Source organism: Sturnus vulgaris, chromosome 12 (assembly GCF_052056855.1).
Source record: "Sturnus vulgaris isolate bStuVul1 chromosome 12, bStuVul1.hap1, whole genome shotgun sequence".
Taxonomy (NCBI): Eukaryota; Metazoa; Chordata; class Aves; order Passeriformes; family Sturnidae; genus Sturnus; species Sturnus vulgaris.
In genome coordinates, this window is record NC_142254.1 from 3,067,487 (window position 1) to 3,081,396 (window position 13,910).

Here is a 13,910-nt window from a genome sequence, read left to right on the forward strand (position 1 = left end):
TCATTACGTGGTTTTGTAGTGCAAAATACAAGTGTAACCCAAACCTGCTCCCAAGGATTTGCATATTAACCCTCTGGCAGTTTGACTTCATTTGGTAAAGCTGTGAATATGCAATGCAGTCTCTAAAATTGGTACAGTCCTGCCTTGACAAATAATCTTTGGCTATTTTGACTGTTTTCTCCATATTCAAGTGACTTGCTTTTGCAAATGCAGCCCTGTGTATTCGTTGAAGTACAGAAACAGCTTGTTTGTGCACAGCAGGTGCAATGGATTGTCTCCCAAGCTTTGCCTCCTTGTTCATGTTCCCAGAGCTCTGGGGAGAAGGAAAGTAGAGATGTTGTTTAAGGAGTAAATTTATAGGACACTGAATATTTCTGCACTGTGAACAGTTCCAACGTGCTCTGACTGCCTAAGTGGAAGTGACTTGTGGCACCCTGAAATGGGTTACCTGTGTGACTTGGGCAGGCAGAATAAACCTTGGGACACCCCCCCAGGCCAGGCTGTCCCTCCTGAAATCCTCCTTGCCTCTGCAGCACTGTGCTGCACAGAGCCAGCTCAGGTCTGTGTGCAGATGCATCCTGCAGTGTCCCCTGGGCATCAGGAGCAGGTTATGGACTCTGCTCATTCATGCTCTGCCTTCCTGCCTGTTCGTGTCTGAGCACAGGGCAAAAGGCTCTTCAGTGGTACTTCTGTGTATTTAGGGAATGTAAAAAATCTGATTTATCTAATACTAATAATAGTTACATTTGAAAATGTATTTCTTTCTAACTCTTCTGGTAATTGCAGAATTTAATAGCATCCTACCCAATCTCGGTAGCTTTTCCTTAAGCAACATCATGAATTCTTTTAGATTCTTCCAGTAGGAACTTGACACATTGAGTTACGATTTTTTGTTAAAGTACTGTTCATAATTTTTGTTTTCTTTTTGACATATTTCTCATGAGGTCTGTTTACAAGTTTCCTTCCATAGAAAACACAGCTTTTTCTTTCTAAATCGTTTTTATCAGTTCTGGAAGCATTCATGTTGGGAATCCTTTGAGTGTCTTCTGGCAACTTGTAGCTGTCACTTGAAGATCATTTCCATGATACTTAAGAATTTCTCCAGGCTAGTCCCTCATTATGTTTCTCATCCCCTCATTTCTTATTTACTTTTTTAACCCTTCTGAGTTTTGGAGCCAGGTTTGTAAAACCATTGCATTACTTTGTTTGCAGTTCTTTGGTGGTGAGGGATTTGTTCATACCCAGCACAGTAGTGGATTTTATTGCCATTTTCTATCAAAGGCTTCTGTCACTATTGATTTTTAAAACCAAGGGTGAATTTAGTCTTCAAGTTTCACAGTTTGCTGCTGACATCTGGCACATTGGAATACATTCTTAGTTGAGTATTATAATAGTGAAAATTTGTATTTTAATTTTATTTTGAAGTATGTTCCTGTGATGAATAATGGGCATTTATTAGCTGAGAAAAATTCTCTAGCTTGCAGTCTCACTCTGTATTTGTGGATTTCTGGCTGCAGGTCTTGCCTGGAAGCAAGTAGCTTCCAGATCTGCCCCTGGCTGTCTGCTTGTTTCCTAAATCCTCACTTCTGGAAGCCCAGACTGATAAGGGGGCAGATATCACAGGCATGCTGCCTTCTTAGGCTGGAAATTGATTATAAGCAAGTCAACAAGATAAACAATATTTATGTTTTAAGTGCAGCACTCATGGGGTAGATATAATTTCATTCAAACAGTATTTTAAAATACTTGGTCATTTTTATAGTGAAGAAAAGAGGTGTAGGGTGTTTAAAACAGAAAAAGCTTATATGGTCCTTCTTCCAAAAAACCAGACAATTCTTCCTCTTCATGATGATGCTGTTTATTGTCTCCAGGCTGTCTCAGGATGGAACGCATCCCTAGTCAAGATTTTAAAAATCTTGAAAGCTACACAAACAAAAGAAGGGGTTTGTTCAGATGTCAGGTAGATTTATTTGATTTGGTTTTTTTCCTCCTTTTTTTCCCCCAGTACAGAAGATTGATATCCAGTAGATGACGTTGCTGGACTGATTTGTAAGGAATGCTTGGGGCTCTGAATGCCTGCCTGGGCTTCTGTTCCTTTTGGAGATATTTTAGAGTAGACTACATGTTTTTTGGAGAAGTATTTTATGTAGGTTGAATAGACAATGTAAGGATTTAAAATAAGCAATTGTTTATAAAATATGAATTTTAGAGACTTACAAATTAAAATTAAAATCAAGGAAAACTAGTTTTATCTTGTGAGAAACAACATCAGCCATGATGTATTACTCTATCCACTTGGAAAATTTGTCTTTTTCAAGTGTGTGAATGCATATCTTAATAAATGCAAGTTCTAAGACACCAATGTGGCCTCCATTTTTAGTAATGTGTGGTTCTCATTTTGTCATAATTGCCATATTGTATGATGCATTTCATTTATAATGGTATTTATATTCCTGCAGAATTAAGTAACTTCTGTGGAGACACTTTTTAATTCCTAAATCTTGTCCTTTTTTGAGGTGGCAAGAGATTTCAGGCTTGCAGTGAAAATAAATCACAAAATAAGTAATATGTTTGCTAAATGAGATACATTTCCTGAGCTACAGAATGTAGTACTGACTGAAAAGCTGTAGGTCAGTCATTTTCCTTTGTCTGCCCTTCACATGGCAGTTGCTGTCTGGGTACAGAGCCTGTGTTCTATGACAAAGGTTCTCCCAATGCTTAGATTTCATTTCTCTGCAAGTTTGTTTCTGTATAATTCCATCTGAAATTATTTTAAGGATATTTTTCTGCTTTCTGAATTTTCTGTCCATATTGATTTTCATAAAGAAAAAGCACTAGAACAGGCCCGTAAATACCAAGAGGACCAATATGTGTTACTGGTAGTGATAAACTCAAATATTGATGAGTACTGACACATAAATATTACAACTGAATTAATGCATCAATGTAACATCAGTTTTTTTGCAGGTCGCTTTTGTTTTTTCTAGTCTTTTCCATACAGCTGCACGAGTAGTAGGTTTTAGGAGAAACATTGCAAACCTATCATTGAACATGAGAAAACTAATTTTTCCAGTATTTATGAATATATATATAAAAGCACATTACTAGCTTTGATTTTTTTTTTTTTCGCTGTATTAATAATGATTATTCTTGTAATCGCCGTTATTAAAAAGCCTTGGAGATGAAGTTACTAAAGGAGAAAAGAAAGTAAAACGCTTTGCTTTCCTTTTTTTCAGCAGCCGCCGTCCGTGGGCAGCCCCAGCGTGCGCCTGGGGCTGCCGGTGCAGGCCAAGGTGGTGCCGTCCCCGTCCCCGGCCGCGCCCGCCAGCGCCACGGCCACGCTGCCAGCAGCCGCCCTGCTGCCCCACACCACGGTCAGTGCCACAGCGAGGGCACGTCCAGGGCACAGACATGCAGGAGGTGTTCCCTGGGAGGGTGTCTGGAATAGCTGTGGCTGTCCCTGCATCCCTGGCTGTAATTATGTCGAGATGGACACGACTGCATCGCCATCAGTCCTTTATTAAAAACTTCACGTGCCTTCTCTCAATGAACTTCTTTCAGGCAGCTCCACACAGCTCTGACTTTGTCTCCTCTCTGCATGACTGACTAAACCCCAACCTGTCCCTTTCCCAGCCACCTAACCCTGTCTGTCCTCACACAGCATCTTCTTACCTTGTCTGTCCCTGACACCACCACATGTCCCTTCCTCAGAGCACAGCCAGCACACTCCGGGTCTCAAGCTCCAACCCAAACTGTAACTTGTAGCCAGCCAGCCACTCTTTGATACCACCCAAACTCACTGGGCAGGCACAAATATTTCTATCCCTCAGTAACCAGTACAGCTGGAATTCATTGGGAAAAAATGCACTATGCTTACAACCTAACTTCCCACGAAAGACCAGGTTGGATGGGGCTTGGAGCACCCTGGGACAGTGGAACTGGATGAGCTTTAAGTCCCTTCCATCCCAAACCATTCTGTGATTTTATGATTTACATGGTTTTTTGAAAGTGAGAATTAATATTTTTTTCTCTATAAAATATTAATTAATAGGTATCAGTAGCTACGACGAGCGCTCAGAATTTGTTCAAGACGACAGTAGCAACTGGAACTTCAGCTCCTCAGCAGGCTGCAGTGATGAGTGGTGGGCAGAGCCAGGGCTCAGCCCAGCCCCAGGGCCAGCCAAGGCTGCCACTCCCTCCTCACACGGCAGCGCAGGTGCCAGCACAGCCCCTGGTCATCCCCAGCTCTCCTGTGCCCGGAACTACAGTGGTGTCGCAGGCAAGTGGGAAATCAGTGGAAACATGGTTTTATTAGGACTTTAGGAACTCCTCCTGTACCTTCAGAAGTAGGAAGAGCTTTTTCTTCAAGCAGGCATGTATCTCCCAGTGGAACAAATACTTGACAAACGGGTAGACCCTTGCCCTGGTTTTGGCTGAATGGGATCCAGATTCTGAGAGGGAGGAGGAACAGTTGTGATGAGCTTTCCCCATGCTGCCATGTGTGTGGCACTAGTGACAGAGCTACTGTTCCTGTAGCCAGAATCTTCACTCTATAGACTTCATGATTATCCTGTTGCTGGGACTCAAAACTGTGGTTACACTGAAGTGTGACGTTTCTGTTTCTTGGAGCAATTACACCATATAAAAATAATGGCTTGGTTTACTACTAATGAAAAAAAGACTAGATATGATGATGTTTGAAGACTTCTAATTTGATTTTACTGCTGTAGATGCTTTGTACAAAAACATACTGAATCAATAATTTAACAAATTAAGATAGCTTGGGGAACGTTTGTACATTGTCTAATGGGCATCTCAAAGGGGAATGCATCTCAAGCAAATTGTTGTGTTACTTCTCATATTTAAGGTTATTTGTACCAAAGCAGACTGTAAAATATAACATGTATTTCTTTCATTGATTTTTTTGTTGTTGTTATTTGCGAGGTATGATGTTCAGTTACCTGAAGAAGGTAAGAAAGTCTCAGGTAACAAGCAATAATAGCAAAACAAATTTCATATATAGCCTGTCTGAATTAGAAAAATTTCATCATTTTCCTTATTTGTGGTGGTCAGAGCATGCTTTGATTGTGATAGAAAAATAGTATGGAGCTAATACTTGTTTTCTTTGGCTTTTGCAGGAAATGCAAGAGAATGTGAAAAAATGTAAAAACTTTTTAGCTACCCTTATAAAACTTGCTTCTCATAACTCACCATCTCCAGAAACGTCCCGCAATGTGAAAGCTCTGGTTCAAGATTTGCTGGTAAATATTTAGTTACCTTTTATTTTGTCAGTTATTTATTAAACTTATTTATAAATGCTGAAAACTATTGCTTTGATCTTAACAATTATTTTGGCTGTAATGAAAGGAGTTGGGCTTCATCAAAATGCAATATTCTGTACATTATATATATTAAAATCTGTTAAAGGCAGCCTTTGTTTTGTTTTTGAAAGGGGAAATGCAGCAAAGTTTTTAGTAGGCACTTATCAAAGCCACTCTTGTTTTGACGAGTAATATTTTGGTTGTTTCTTTAGCAAAAGACAAGATTTTTTCTTGAGGATTCAAGTTAAGTTGGTTTTTTTTTTCCAAACTCTGATCTTCTCTGAAACAAGAAACTTAATTTTTGAAGCACATAATGAGTGCAGATACAATCCCTTCACAATGTGATGTGGAGTTTCTAGGACTGAAGGAAAAGTATTTTCCTGAGCTGCTGATGTTCAGCTGCTCTGCAGGCAGATGCCCCTGCCAGGCAAAGCTGTGTTGGAGTCCTCGGGGCCAGAAAAAGGCTGGGCTTGCTGCAGTGTCCAGTGCAACAGATACTGCAGTGAATTGTGTAAATGAGCTGCAGACAGAGGTCACTGGAGCTGGGAGAAGACTCAAACTTCTTAAAAGAAATGTAATATAGTCTATGAAAAACTTGGATTTAAAAGTAGTTGCTATACATTTCTCTGAATTCATTGCCAGAGAAATCTGTGTGTTTTAGACAAGCCTAAGACTGTTTTCAAGTGTGAGCCATTCAACAATCATATTCAGTGATTCCAGTGAAAACTTGTTTTCGTTTTTAAAGACTTGAAGAGAGTAAATAAGTAAAGGTAACTACTTACAGTATTTTAAACAAAGTACCAACACACATATATCATAAGTATGTATATTGAAACTTGTTTTGGTTTGGTTATTCTCTTGTTCTGTATCAGACAGGAAAGCTAATTATTGTTTTTATTACAACCTGAACTTTTAACTAATGATACTTTAGAAGTATCATAAAATGCACCCAAGTTAGAATTCTCTAGAATTACTACTAAATAAATGATTGACTGTGTATTTGATATAAGTGTGTATTTTGTGAGTATACATACAAATTCATAGAGGAGAAAATTTTATATCTACTTATAAGCATTCTTTATCTAATTGCCATGCTTTACATATATAGTTTTATATATATGGATTCTGCAAGTTAAATTCTATCATCAGAATTGGTTTTGGAATTATTACAAAGGCTGACAAATTTTGTATTTGTAAGGTTACATCAACAACCTGTTATTGAAAAAGAAAGAAATCACTATGTACATGTTAGCAAGAGAGTGGAGTCCCAAAAGAGACTTGAGTGTTTCTGGGCCCTCATTTTGTCTTAAGTTGTGCATCCCCAAAGGAATTCCCTGAATTTTGAGTGGCGTTTTACATGTTTGAATGCTTGGCAGGAGGATCTTAGAGAGGACTTAAGGGACTTCAGCTCTGAAAGTTTCTGATGTGGCAGCCTCTTTAGCTAGAGAGACATGTGTATACAGTAACTGGGGAAAAGGCAACCAAACAACTGAACTGAGATGTTGATGCTTTTTTTTCTTCACCCTGAAGGATGCAAAGATTGATCCAGAAGAATTTACAGGCCGCCTTCAAACAGAACTCAAATCATCTCCTCAGCCATATCTTGTACCTTTCCTTAAGGTAATGTGAATATTGTTTGGTTAGATTTATTTCAGTGCAAAATTTCATTCCATTAAGTCTTAGAATATCCTTTTTTATTAGTGTTATTTTCACTGTAGTCCAGAGCAGGACTGCACTTCCTTTACTCCTGAATGCTCCCCGTTTCTGCCAAGATCCTCCTGGCTGGAGGCCCCGTGCAGGCTGTGCCTGTGTCGGGCCAGGCAGGTGCTGCTCACAGCCTCAGTGGCCCTGGGCTGCCCCAGGCACAGTGGGGAGGAGCAGGGAATTCCCACTGGAAGGAGACCTTGTGTGTTTGGGACCTTGACTGAGTTTGAAAAAAAATGTATTTGTCATCCAGAGCTGATCTGGAGTTCACAGCTTGAGTAGCCCTGATCTAGAACATTGCAGTAATTAGATAAAAAAACCCCCAAACAGTTACTCCCTAGTTTGGAAACCATCCATTGGCTATTCTGTAGTGATCCTTTACTTTTAGAATTAATACATTTTCTGTGGTAATAGGTAATCTTTTGTGAAGAAGAAAAGCATTCACATTTCAAAGAGTCCCAAGTTATTTTTTACAGAATACTTCAAGCACTTTAATAAGCTGTTGCCATACTGTTTTCCTAATTTGTATTTGGGTCATTGATAACTTTCAATCCACGAGTAACAATGATTATGAAAAACTGAACTGGATCAAGTGTTGATTAGATGATTCTACTTCTAATCTGGAAATAATCAACAGTAGGATTTCTGGTGTGATACTAGACAGATTTATTGTATGGTCCGAAGTTAATGTATGTGTATGTAAATTTAATTGGTTCTGTAAATCAGCTACAATAACTTCCATATGCAGGATTATATGCAAACATAAAAAACATGTTTAAGTCCCAACAAAACCACGAATATGATTTTTAAAGTAGTTTTTGTCTAGTTCAAAACTTCTCTGTTTAGGGCCGATTTTCTCTCTCTTCCCTCCCTGCAACTTTGCTTCAGAACTTCTGCTCCTGTTTTTACATGTTAACATTAACTCTTGTTTGTGGCTTTTATTGCAGTCACTTCTAGCATCATGATTAAGTTTTGATTTATATCCTTTCTTTGAAGTCCTTTCTGGGTAACAGGCATTAAGTTTTTAAATCAATATTAGAAGTTTAGAAAGAGCTGTAGCTTGGGCTAAACACTGTTGCATTCTACAGCTGCCTAGGGGAGCACTTCAAAAGAACACTTCTGCCACTTAAAAAGTAAAAAGTTTGTTCAGGAAGGTACAGTACAGCCTTTTTGAAGTATGTTTTCCTTGAAATGATATGTGCAATAGTACAATTTTTAAATCCACTCATAATACATTACTTCAGAAATAATACAATAAACAGCTCCTGCTGTAGGGCACTGAGAGTGAAATCATCTGGTTCTAGGTACTGGAGGTGTGTTAGGAGGAGTAAATTGGTGCAGCTTGCTTGGAATAGGGTTTTTCCATGGTTCTGCCTTATCTGCTTCTATTTCTTGCCTGTCCAAAGACCCAAGCTACAAGTTCTAGATTGTCTTGAGAAGAAGAGTGTTACGTTTTTCTGCTACAGTGGAATTAAGGGCACGCTAAAATCTACAGGGTTGCTAAATCTAAATGGAAAGCTTATTAAAAACTGAACTTTCTGATATAAAATATGCTAAATCTTAGTTCTGTTTGGTGAACAGGCAGTTAGTAAAACTGGAAAGAAAAAATTCTTTTAATGATGTTTACAGCAAATTTCAAAATGCTTTTTATCAGTCTGCCTAATTTGATGTTTCATGAACTTTCTTCTGTTTGTAGAAAAGTCTACCTGCACTGAGACAATCCTTACTGAATAGTCAGCATTTGGTTTTGCAAGGCCAGCCGTCTCAGCAGTCACTCCAGCAGAGCAAGCTCTCACAAGTTATACCTCAATCTGCCTCGGGAAGCATCTCCTCTGTTGTCACCACGCAGACAATAGGAATAAGGCAACCAAACAACATTTGCACAGTGTCTGTATCAAATACAGTGCAGCCTCCTCAGGTTAAGGTGGTACAGTCAAATCAGAGTTCTCAACTGGTAGGTACTCTAGTATAAAAAAGGATTTCTTAATGAACTGTGTAGCAGTTTTCAGTGTCACTTTCCTTGCAGCTTGTTCGGGAAAATTCTTTTTTGTTCCTATCATGTTATGTGATGTGTGGTAGTATCTCATTTTCTGTCGTTTTACATGTATGCTCAACCATTACTTTAGATCAGATTATTTACATAAATTTAAGGAAGTGCATTCTTGGTCTTTTTGTCTGCAATAGAGTGGTTGTTGTATGAGCACAGTGGAATTTGACAGAATTACAAATGTAGAACAAAAAGCTTTCCAAGATTTACAGGCAAGAGTATAATGTTGAGTATGTCATTAGATATGCTGCTTCGCTTTCAAATTAAAATTAACTCTCTCATTTTAAACTCTTCTGCACATAGTTATAAAATCTTGTAGAAGAGTAGCTGTGCTGTACCAGGGTGTTTTGTTTAGCAGTAATGCCATTCTGTTACTCACTGAACTGTATCTTTGTTGTGCACAGTGGAGTATTAAGTGCTTAGAATCATTAATTTCAGAGGCACTGTCAGTGAGGCACTGTACAGCCAGGTAGTCACTGAGAGCATGGGGACTTTATCCTGCTCTTACACAGGGTCTTGTGTGTGTGTTTGCACTTGTAATTAAGAGGTGTAAGGATTTTTACAAGGCCTTGAGTTTATACAGGCATTACTACCCTTTTTGAGATTTTCCTTGTCTGTTGTTTGTGTGTATGTGTGAGTAAAGTACTTCACTTAGGTTTCAGACTCATATAGAGAGGTTCCAGAACATGTATCAAATCGGTAGAAATTCATATTATCAAGGCCGAGAAATGCAAATGTGATAATGTAAAACCTTACAGTCATGTATCCTTGAGTTTATAGGCTCTATAAAGCATATAAATACTTTGTAAGGTGTGTGGAGAGAGAATATTTCTTTTGCTTTAATTTAAAAGTAGCAGTGCATGGTTTGAAAATACCTGAACTGTGTCTTGAACCTTACAAACACTTTCTAGTGGTTAAATTATTAACTTAAAAATGAAATTAATATAATGTAATAATCCTTTAGTGAGCATAGTTTTAATGTGTAAAAACATCTCGAATGGTCAGATTTCTGACTGTCATTTGTATTACACACAGGACAGTTGGGTGTTTTTCACCTTAACTCGGCTGCTTCAATGCAAGTCCATGCCCTTGAATTGTTTCTTTTTCTGAGATGGCTTCTCCTCACCCTGTCTGGATTGTTGTATAGATTAGGAAAGTGTTCCTTACACTTTTTGTGACATCTCTTTGATTTGTCCATGACTGAATGGACAATAGCTTTGGCTCTTCTAGGCAGAAACTGGTGATAATTACAGGCAGTAGGTGGAAAAATTACTCCCTGTCCCAGGTTAAGCAAATTTCTGCCTGTAGCTGACAGATTGCTTATAGGTAGAAATGTCCCTTGCTAGTAAGTCTGGCCTAATGCCACAATCTAAGGCTGTCCTACTGCCATTAACATGGCTTTTTCCAACGTTGTGCAGCCCACCTTAAGTGCTCCTGTACCCACTAGGCAGGTTTCATTCACTCCACCTTTTGAGAAACACTGATGTAGGGCAAAAATGGGTAAGACCACAGGAATTCTTATTCTTATGATTACAGTTCTGGTGGAGTATTTTCTGGTTGGGATAAAGCCAAATTTCTGGGAGAGGCATGTTCTGCTTGTCTCATGTTAACAGGTACTCTAATGAGCAATTGTGATGTTAACCTGAGTAGAGATTAACAATGTGAAGAGCTTTTCTGACATACCTGTGTCACAGGAGGGCTGAAAACTGCTCAGTAACATTGTGGAGATCGATCTGATGAGCAAGAGAAGCTGGTCTGTAAGGAGGTCACAGGTCTAGGGCTGAATTTTCATTTACTGGGTACGTGAAATGACCACTACATTTTCAAAAGGTCACAAACTGCACAAAGCAAAACTATGGTTGATACTGTTTCTTTTCTGGAAAAGATATAATATCTAAAAATATATAAACAATAGGGAGAAGACATTAAAAATCATAATATATTTCCTTTAGTGTGAAACTGACTTTTCATATTTATTTTAAATTTATCAGTCATTAGTTAATAGAATCAAACATTACATTAACCAGGCACTTAATGACCCTCAGAGTAGTTCTATACAGACAAAAGCAGCATCAGACATCAAGAGTTACTGCATCAAAAAATCTTAATACAGCAACCATCAACTCAGGTGCCAAGCAGACATGAGAGCAGCAGCTCCATATCACCCCAGCAATTGCTGATAAGTATTGATTTTTTTGTAGTGACAGTGATCACAGTGTCACAGTTCTCAGTGCTCCCCGAAATCAGAGCACAGAGCTGCTGGCCATCTTGCCTTGGACTTGTCCAGAAGAGGAAGATTGCAGCTGGCTTGCCTGAGGGTAGCCAGCACTGATGGAAGAACTGGCTGAGCTCCAGCTTTTCCAAGCCTGAAGCTCATTGGAGGGAGTTCCAGCTGGCTTTGCAAACTGCCCAGCTGCAGAAGGGCAAGCTTCTTTTAGAATGTAGATCTTTTCATACCAGCCAGTTTACAGGAGTCCAGTTTCCCTTCAAACCTGAAGGGTCTGCTAGCTGTTCCTTCCTTTGTTTTTCCTGTTTCTCAAAGTTGGCAGCTGTGGTGATGCTTTCTCTTACATTGAGCCTAGTTGCCACATGAAAATCCTGTGTACACTGGCAGCATGCAGCACAGCTTGCACAAAGGCTTTGAAATGTACAGTGGACATGAAACAGGAGACCTTTAATCTGTTTTGTAAAGTACTGGAATCATCTTCCAAACTATGAAAAACAATGCTTTATAAAGCTAGATAGTGCTACTTCTACAGAAAGAAAAGGGAAACAATCTTAGGCTAATATTTTATTGATGAGACTAATGAGATAAGCCAGCAATCAGTTTTTTTAATTGTTCTAAGTGCAATGTTCAAAGTTTGTCTAAATTGCCATGTGCTCTGTCTTGCCTCATCTATGCAGACACTGCCTGTCTTGTTTTGGGTGTTGCAGCATGTAAAATTGGTATGAATAAGAGAGATGTTCTTTATTACACATGTTGAGGTTCCAAGTAGATTGATGGGTAGTGGAGATGGATTAGCACTTAATGAATTGTGTTGGCACTGACTGCATCATAAGGAGGAAACACTCCTGGAGGTTAGAGCCAAGTATTAAACTTGAGTGATAAAAAATTCCAGTAAGAAAATCAGTGATCCATCTTAATTAAAACAAATTTAATTATATACAGAGCTGTATAAAGATTCATGTAGGTCTAGAATTAGGAGGGATGTATGGAAATACATCTGCACTGTTACTGCTGCACTAATTGGGCACAGTGTCCAGAGGGGGTAGGCTCTGCCATATTCTAAGTTACATTAGAACAGGATTTGCTCAAACATTTACTGACACTTTGCCTGCACTGTCACAGTGGTTGGAGTCTCTCAGAGTTGAGATAGAGTAATGGAATTTGCAAGCAAGATACAACAACAGAATAAGAATTATGTTATATGGGGATGTTCTGCTTGGCTTATTAATTCTCCACTGAAGCTTTTCTGGCATCACTTTTCTGTTCATGAATGAATGTAATTTGTACACATTTTAGTGAAATTTTAGGAAATAATTTTCTTTTTGTCTTGTCTGCAAGGCAGCTTAGAAATGGAAGAGTAATAGATGGCTGTTTGGATAATAGGAGTATTTTCTATTAATTAACTAATAAAGATCTAGCCACTGACATGGAATTTGGTGTGCAGTAACATTTAAATAAAAATGGCTGTTGAGCAGTAGATATCTGGGATCCATTAACAAGAACAAAGCCTATACTTGACAAATTGTATGCCTATTTGAAACACAGCCTAGTGGTTTTCTGAGTTGTTGTCGTGGACTTTATTTTCAGAATTTTGTGGGCTGTACCTTAATGTAAGGAGAATATTGTCACTGATTGGTGTTTGGAAACCAATAACAAAAGGCCAGGCTTGAAAGCAAAGATTAAAAGAAGAGCTTAAGAGAATTGAACACACATAACTTGGTCAAACATTGATTAAAAGGGAGAATCAATTTTTTGGAACAGACCAAGATGGTATAAATATGAATAACAGGATATAATTAAATGAAGTAGGATTTAGGTAGGATATAAGGCAAAATATCCTTTAAGTAAGAGAGGATATTAGATGGTTGATGAGGCTCCCAAACACAGTGATGAAAAGCCATAATTGAAGACACTCAAAAGTAGACCATTTGACCATTGTAGGAAGAATTATGTAATAAATTGAGGAGCAGGTGTTACAAGTGATCTTGTGACTTCTGTTTACTATTTCTTCATTTTTTGTTGAAAACCTATACTCAATGGAATAATATTGTTATCATATTAATATCAAAATTTATGTGCTGAGTTTTTAAATAGTCAGTTTTTATTTGGGAGGAAAAATAATTGCTTATGCAGATTTTGGGGCACCATTGAAAAACTGTAGGTGCAGTATGGTAAACAATGGTAAATATGAATTCCAAGCCCATAAAAGCATGAACATTGTAAGTTAATGCTGCCAGATTACATGATAGCTGAGGTTTGATATGACATTTATCTTCAGGAGTGAGTAGACTGATAAATCACAAGTGGCATAGCCACAAGTGAGTTAGCAAGTGTTTACTCATGAGTGAAGATAAATGTCATATCAGACCACAGCCATTCTGAGTTTTATATGTTTATGCATGTCTTGTTTCTTCCTTCCACAATATCTTTTGAACTTAATTGAAAGAAAAAAATGCTTGATAAAGGATATATTTTTCAAGTTTAGCTTCTCTGCAGAAGGTCTTGTTTACTGTGTTTTTGTCTTTATTGCAGGACTTGATAGGTTTAAGCTTTTGGATCAGATGCTTTTGTTGCAAAGGGTGATTTCTGTGAATTGAGCCAGGCTGGTTTT

The 13,910-nt window shown here is 38.3% G+C and overlaps 1 protein-coding gene across 1 annotated transcript in view; it reads left to right on the plus strand.

Annotated features, from left to right (window-relative positions):
• The window catches only part of LOC106856498 (transcription initiation factor TFIID subunit 4-like), a 145,795-nt gene that overhangs the window by 15,118 nt on the left and 116,767 nt on the right, over positions 1-13,910 (plus strand). Inside the window, exons 3-7 of the mRNA XM_088171815.1 lie at positions 3,237-3,374; positions 4,052-4,279; positions 5,139-5,261; positions 6,852-6,941; positions 8,722-8,979. Coding sequence (XP_088027941.1) covers positions 3,237-3,374; positions 4,052-4,279; positions 5,139-5,261; positions 6,852-6,941; positions 8,722-8,979 — 837 coding nt within the window. The remainder of the gene's footprint in view (positions 1-3,236; positions 3,375-4,051; positions 4,280-5,138; positions 5,262-6,851; positions 6,942-8,721; positions 8,980-13,910) is intronic.